General features: G+C 39.6%; 1 protein-coding gene across 1 annotated transcript; it reads left to right on the forward strand.

Moving 5' to 3' along the window:
- The first annotated feature begins 1,796 nt into the window (after positions 1 to 1,796).
- On the forward strand, positions 1,797 to 4,828 carry LOC107698099 (tubulin beta-1 chain). The gene is made up of 4 exons (XM_016499009.1): positions 1,797 to 1,927; positions 2,881 to 2,989; positions 3,073 to 3,183; positions 3,654 to 4,828. The coding sequence occupies exons 1-4, from the start codon at positions 1,871 to 1,873 to the stop codon at positions 4,712 to 4,714; spliced, it is 1,338 nt and encodes a 445-aa protein (XP_016354495.1). The 5' UTR covers positions 1,797 to 1,870; the 3' UTR covers positions 4,715 to 4,828.
- Positions 4,829 to 7,404: the final 2,576 nt, after the last annotated feature.

The raw sequence follows: 7,404 nt of genomic DNA on the forward strand, positions 1-7,404 counted from the left end.
GAGAGAGAGAGAGAGAGAGAGAGAGCGCGAGAGAGCGAGAGAGAGAGCGCGAGACTCTGTCTGTCACGCGACTCTGTTCCCCTTTCGGGCTCTGTCTTTACATTTATTTTGAAAGATGAAGCTCGCGATTATGGTAAGGGGCGTTACATTTCCGACAAGTGCTTGCGGTGTTCGGCCAACCACAATGCACCGGGTCAGCTGGCCAATCAGAGCAGACTGCGCTTTTCAGACCGATGAACTTTGTAAAAATTGACGTGTTTCAGAAAGGCGGGGCATAGAGGAGAAACAATAATGTACAGTATGTGGAAAATAATGTGTTTTTTTACTTTAAACCGCATAAACACATTTCATTACACCAAATACACAAAATAATGTTCTTTTTAGCAGCATCATATGACCCCTTTAACACACACTTATACACTTTGTAAAAAAAAAGAAAAAATGAAAAAAAAGTGCACTTTTTAATATTGTCAAATTAAACACAAAATACAATTTAAATTATTTGAATTAATTTGTTTTAAAAAATGTGTTGACGAACAAGAAGTACGCTTATTTTGATGTGTTGACATACATGCAAATTATACAAATGTGTAATTAGGCCTACAAATATATTTAAACACGTTTTCAATGACATTGAAGTATATTGTCAGTACATTCAGCAGTTATACTTTAACCTTATTTCAAAGACAACAGAAATAATTATGAGATTACATATAAAGATACTTACGTCCAACTTAATTGGCACAAAAACACTAATTACATTTATTTATATTTAAACTATATTACCCTTTTACCATTTAATTGCCATTAGCATGCAATGATGTGTCTGAAAACATTACATTCACTTCACAATTAGGTATATTATTTTAAAGCAGGGGTGTCCAAACTCGGTCCTGGAGGGCCGGTGTCCTGCAGAGTTTAGATCCAACCCCAGTTAGACACGCCTGAACCATCTAATCAAGCTCTTACTAGGCATACTAGAAACCTCCAGGCAGGTGTGTTGAGGCAGGTTGGAGCTAAACTCTGCAGGACACCGGCCCTCCAGAACCGAGTTTGGGCACCTCTGTTTTAAAGTATATTAATAAGTAGCTACTCTTTTAAAAAGTATGCTAAACTGTACTTCTTTTTCACAAAGGGATTTTCTGCTCACTCTTTTTTTTATGTCAAGTGGGCAGAATTTAATTACATACCATAGCCGGAAAGCAGAGGAAGGAGGCCAATATTTGTTACCAAGCCACTAAACAGTAGGTACAGTATGTAACGCAGGAAAATTGAGCGGCAATGTATAGGCCTAATCGCTTTGATTTAATACTATGGGTAAACTGCGTTATGTGTTTGCTTGTTAAATATTCTATTCCACAGTATCTTCCACAGTTTTGTATGAATGTTATGATATTTAGCCATTACGTGCCTTGTAAACATAATTTTACATTTTACTTCCTGTTATTATTCCGAGCTGTTTAGATTGAGCCTTGGCACGCAGAACATTTCAGAGCCATAAACAACCAAGCGTTTGTGTGCGATTTACAGCTTCATTATAGGATTTTGCTTCTGTGGTATGCCATCTATTTTCGTTTCTTTTTTATAAAACAAAGTACTGTGTCGTAGAAAATCATACGTTGACATCAAATTTGACTGACAGTCGAGGAGGGCTAATCAGCGTTCCCTGTCTCTACTGTGATTGGCCAGACGGACACATATGGGCGGGCTCTTGAGAGCCAGCTAATGGTGTGCTGATACATACTAGCCTTGTGTCCAGGGCAGGGCGGGGCGGGGAGGCTATTTATATGGGGGAAGTCTCCGTTGTCTGCCATTTGAAGAAAGGAAAAAGCGTTATCACGTTGTCAAATCTTCTTACTTCAGACTAAAAATGAGGGAAATCGTGCATCTTCAAGCTGGACAATGCGGTAACCAGATCGGAGCCAAGGTCTGTTTATTTCTTTAAAATTCGCAATTGTTGGTTTATAATCTAGACTATATAGAAAACAAGATATTGCGTTTTCTTTATAGATATTTGTGGAAAAGGCGCAGAATTAACCTATTCGTTATATTTTCTCGAACCGCCTAAAGCGGATGTTCGTTCTGATCTGGTTTGAATTAAATCTAGGTCAACCATGTGCTTCCACATTCGAGTTTTATTTAGTTACATTGTGAAACGCTTGGGAAAATTAAAAAGACGACGATATTTAATAGTTGCTCAAGAAATATGTATGTTAACGCCAACCGTTCGTTCTCGCCGGCGTCTGTCTGGAACTCCCCTTTGTTGAGATTCACTGCAGTGCGACAAAAGGCGTTGTAAGAGCCAACGCTGTCTAGATGCAGCCATAGCTATTTTTTTTAAATGAAGCCATTGCATTAAATATTACCAAACTAGGATAAAACGACTTAAATTTGCTAGTTAAAATATATTAATATATATAATAAAAAAAATAGGTACCCAATAAATCGATTAGTTCGTAAAGACGCCGGAAATGGATCTCCGCCAACAGGCGTGCGTGCCGCGCGCGCAAGTTTTGGGCGGGAGGAGTTTAAAAAAAAAAAACATAAATTGTCTGCAACTTTGTAACAATTTCTAAGCGACATTAAAATTTATAAACGTGCCTTAGATGCACAAAGGACTTTTTATCAATCGTATTGAGGCAAACAGCATGTTGATGCGAAATATGCGTGGGCGTTTGTTGGCGCCTTTTGTGAGACCCACGCGGTGAATATTTGAAAAGCACAGTTTTAGTGAAATATTTCAGTCCACAATAATAAACGAATACATTGTTGCTTTTAAATGTGACATGCATGAATAACATTGTCATGAATTGTTGCCTGTAATTTTACATTCAATCCTCTGAATTCTAGTCCTCTAATATTATCTATTATATTCTTTAGTTCTGGGAGGTTATCAGTGATGAACATGGAATTGATCCCACCGGCTCATATCATGGCGACAGCGACCTCCAGCTCGATAGGATCAATGTCTATTACAATGAGGCATCAGGTACATCCACATCAATAGTACTAAGTGAGCGTGCATTAGGGGAAACCATTTTGTCTTTCTAACCCTGTTTTGTAATCTTTTAGGAGGCAAATATGTGCCCCGTGCTGTGTTGGTGGATCTGGAGCCTGGTACCATGGACTCTGTGAGATCCGGACCCTTCGGTCAGGTCTTCAGGCCAGACAACTTTGTTTTTGGTGAGTATCGTTATTAATGTAAAGAAATTCCATTTGTGACCCTGAACCACAAAACCAGTCATAAGTACCACGGGTATATTTGTAGCCAACAATACATTTATGCCAAAAATCATTAGGATATTAAGTAAAGATCATGTTCCATGAATATATTTTGTAAATTTCCTACTGTAAATATATCAACTTAATTTTTGATTTGTAATATGCATTGCTAAGAACTGGATTTGGACAACTTTAAAGGTGATTTTCTCAAGGTGAGATTCCAGATTTTCTAGTAGTTGTATCTCGGCCAAATATTGTCCTGTCCTAACAAACCATACATCAATGGAAAGCTTATTCATTTAATTTTATACAGATGTATAAATCAATCAATTTAAAAAAATTGACCCTTGCGGCTGGTTTTGTGGTCCAGGGTCACATTTATGTAAAAAAAAAGAGGATGTGAAAATTAAATGCGCTGCCTATTGCAACAGGTCAGAGTGGTGCTGGAAACAATTGGGCTAAAGGCCACTACACCGAGGGAGCGGAGCTGGTGGACTCCGTCCTGGATGTGGTTCGTAAAGAGGCCGAGAGCTGCGATTGCCTGCAGGGCTTCCAGCTCACCCACTCTCTTGGTGGAGGCACCGGCTCTGGCATGGGCACCCTCCTCATCAGCAAGATCCGCGAAGAGTATCCCGACCGCATCATGAACACCTTCAGCGTGGTGCCCTCGCCCAAAGTGTCCGATACTGTAGTAGAGCCATACAACGCCACGCTGTCTGTCCACCAGCTGGTGGAAAACACAGACGAGACCTACTGTATTGACAACGAAGCTCTGTACGACATTTGTTTCCGCACCCTCAAACTCACCACACCTTCATACGGTGACCTCAACCATCTCGTCTCTGCCACCATGAGCGGAGTCACCACCTGCCTCAGGTTCCCTGGCCAGCTCAACGCAGATCTGCGCAAGCTGGCCGTAAACATGGTGCCCTTCCCTCGTCTCCACTTCTTCATGCCTGGCTTCGCTCCTCTCACCAGCAGGGGGAGCCAGCAGTACCGCTCCCTAACCGTTCCCGAACTCACGCAGCAGATGTTCGACTCCAAGAACATGATGGCCGCCTGCGACCCACGTCACGGCCGCTACCTCACAGTCGCCGCCATCTTCCGCGGCCGCATGTCCATGAAGGAGGTGGACGAGCAGATGCTCAATGTTCAGAACAAGAACAGCAGCTACTTCGTCGAATGGATCCCCAACAATGTCAAGACCGCCGTCTGCGACATCCCACCCCGTGGGCTGAAGATGGCCGCCACCTTCATCGGCAACAGCACGGCCATCCAGGAGCTGTTCAAGAGGATCTCAGAGCAGTTCACGGCCATGTTCAGGCGCAAGGCTTTCCTGCATTGGTACACCGGAGAAGGTATGGATGAGATGGAGTTCACCGAGGCCGAGAGCAACATGAACGACCTGGTGTCCGAGTACCAACAGTACCAGGATGCCACCGCAGAGGAGGAGGGCGAGTTTGAGGAGGAGGGAGAGGAAGAGCTGGCTTAAGTCTCTTAATATACGTGTCGTTTTCCAGGCTGTATCTTTTTGCTCATGTACAAGGAAAAAATAAACGTTCCAAAGCTGTTTTCTTTTTCTGTTCTTGTCTCTTGTTTGTACAGATGTCATTAAAGGCTTTTTCTTCTGTTAAAATGTCTCTCTCTTCATTTCCTTAATTTGCAAATAAGAATGAACCAATTATTTGAACCCATCCTCATTCTTCACTGGTCACATACACTGACACATCCTTGTCAAACCTGTTGGGATTGCCTCTAGACATCACGTGAATTAACTGATCTCATGCAGAACGCTTTACGTTATCAGTCATAAGTTTCAACTGTCGCCAATTATGTGACATCTATATATGCGAATCATATAACAACCAACGCTAACAAGTGATAACATGAAATAAAGCTGAATTTTTATGACATTCGTAAAACCTGGTTTAATGCATTTTCTCATTTCACATTATACATTTATCTGCTATGACTATGAAGTGAACAAGTCTTAATTGATGTCCATTTTAGAAGTTCTCAAACCTAATGGGATATAAATGGGAAATTACATAGTGCCCAGAAATATTAAATTAAATTTGATCTTGTATTTACATGTATTATAGTTGTGGACAATCTCAAACATGGTGGCTGCTTGGCAGTTTTTCATTCACACGATGGACATCATTCATCCTATATACTTTAATATATAAAATTGTAATAATTTTCTTAAAGGGATAGTTCATCCAAAACTGAAAAGTTGATGTTTATCTGCTTACCCCCAGGGCATCCAAGATGTAGGTGACTTTGTTTCTTCAGTAGAACACATGATGATTTTTTACTTTAACCGTTGCAGTCTATCAGTCGTATAATGCATGGCAATGGTAACAAAATCTATGAGGGTAAAAAAAACATGCACAGACAAATCCAAATTAAACCATGCGGCTCGTGACGACACGTTGATGTCCTAAGACACGAAACAATCGTTTTGTGCCAGAAACTGAACAGTATATCATTTTTTTTACCTCTAATACAGAACTATGTCCAACTTCCTTGAGCGCGCGCACGGCATCCGGTGCGTGAGGTGTGTACGCGCTCTGGCGTAGTTTACGCAAGCGCCGGAAGTGATCTCTCGCGCATATACAGTGGGTACGGAAAGTATTCAGACCCCCTTAAATTTTTCACTCTTTGTTATATTGCAGCCATTTGCTAAAATCATTTAAGTTACTTTTTTTTCCTCAACGTAATGTACACACAGCACCCCATATTGACAGAAAAACAGAATCGTTGACATTTTTGCAGATTTATTAAAAAAGAAAAACTGAAATATCACATGGTCCTAAGTATTCAGACCCTTTGCTCAGTATTTAGTTGATTTACCTATTACAATAGTCCACTTACAGTAACTGCTATCATAAAAATACACTTTATATGTAGGTTTAAAAGTCTGAAAAAGACACATTTAATGTCCTAAAAATTTTTTTTTATCAAAATGTATATTTTACTCAGAATTATTGCGCTCCTATTCGATTGCGCTCAGCACGCTTATTCTTAAGCAGACCTTAATGTAGATCATGGATCAAATCGATCCACCGTGACAGTCTATGGCGTGCACAAATTAGTGAGATTGTGTGAATTTAATTTGTCGTTTATGGAACCGCTTTAGCCCCGATAGATTTGATAGGTTATTTCAAGTCAGATTTTGGACTTTAATCCCCGCTTTTCCTCAGGTCTCTGTAGTGTTGTTGTGATGCGTCATATTCACGCAGCAGCAGCGGTGATGAGAGAACACGCTTGAGAAACAGTTTAGAGAGGAGAAATCAATCTACATATAAAATATTGGTCACTTTCTAAATAATAAAAGTATAGCGCATCCACTAGTAATTATATATAAATGAATCGGTTTTTACCGATGCAAATATTTTAGAAACGATGCATCGCGATATAAATGACAACTTGTAGCCGATGCACACTTTTTAAACCGATGCATCAGCATCGTTAGCTTTTTATGCCGATGCACCGAGCGAATCGGGGAATCTTCCTATCCCTAGTTTGTATAGATATGTATATATACATACATATATACACACACACACACACACACAACTAAAATCTATATGATTTATTTGTATACAAACATTTTAAGCATTTAAGAATCTTTTACTCACTCTCACATCTTTCCAAACCTGTAAAACAAAAGATGATCATTTGAAAAAGTACAAAAGAAATATGATCTTACAGGTTTGGAATTGCACGAGCGATATTAATTTTAGAACTATATCAAATAATATCAAAGGGTCTCTGAGATAATGAGAAACATATCAGTCATGTGCGGTCAAAATTAATTTTATTTATTTTTTAATTTTAACATGAGTATTAGCTTCAGTAAAATTAAGTCATAACTGTATATTTGGCTAGCACAGCATAATTAGAGCTGTTTTAACTGGAAACAAATGTTGATAACATGGTATTTATTAACAAGGGATGGTTTATTTTTCATAGTTATTATATAACAATTTGTGTTTATAGCTTCAAAACCAGTAATACTTAAATGCGTTAACGTAAAGGAACACTCCACTATTTTTGAAAATAGGCTCATTTCCCAACTCCCCTAGACTTAAACAGTTGAGTTTTACCGTTTTCGAATCCATTCAGCCGATCTCCGGGTCTGGCGGTAGCACTTTTAGCTTAGCTTAGCATAGATCA

Source organism: Sinocyclocheilus anshuiensis, unplaced genomic scaffold, assembly GCF_001515605.1.
Source record: "Sinocyclocheilus anshuiensis isolate Anshui unplaced genomic scaffold, SAMN03320099.WGS_v1.1 scaffold1163, whole genome shotgun sequence".
Classification (NCBI taxonomy): Eukaryota; Metazoa; Chordata; class Actinopteri; order Cypriniformes; family Cyprinidae; genus Sinocyclocheilus; species Sinocyclocheilus anshuiensis.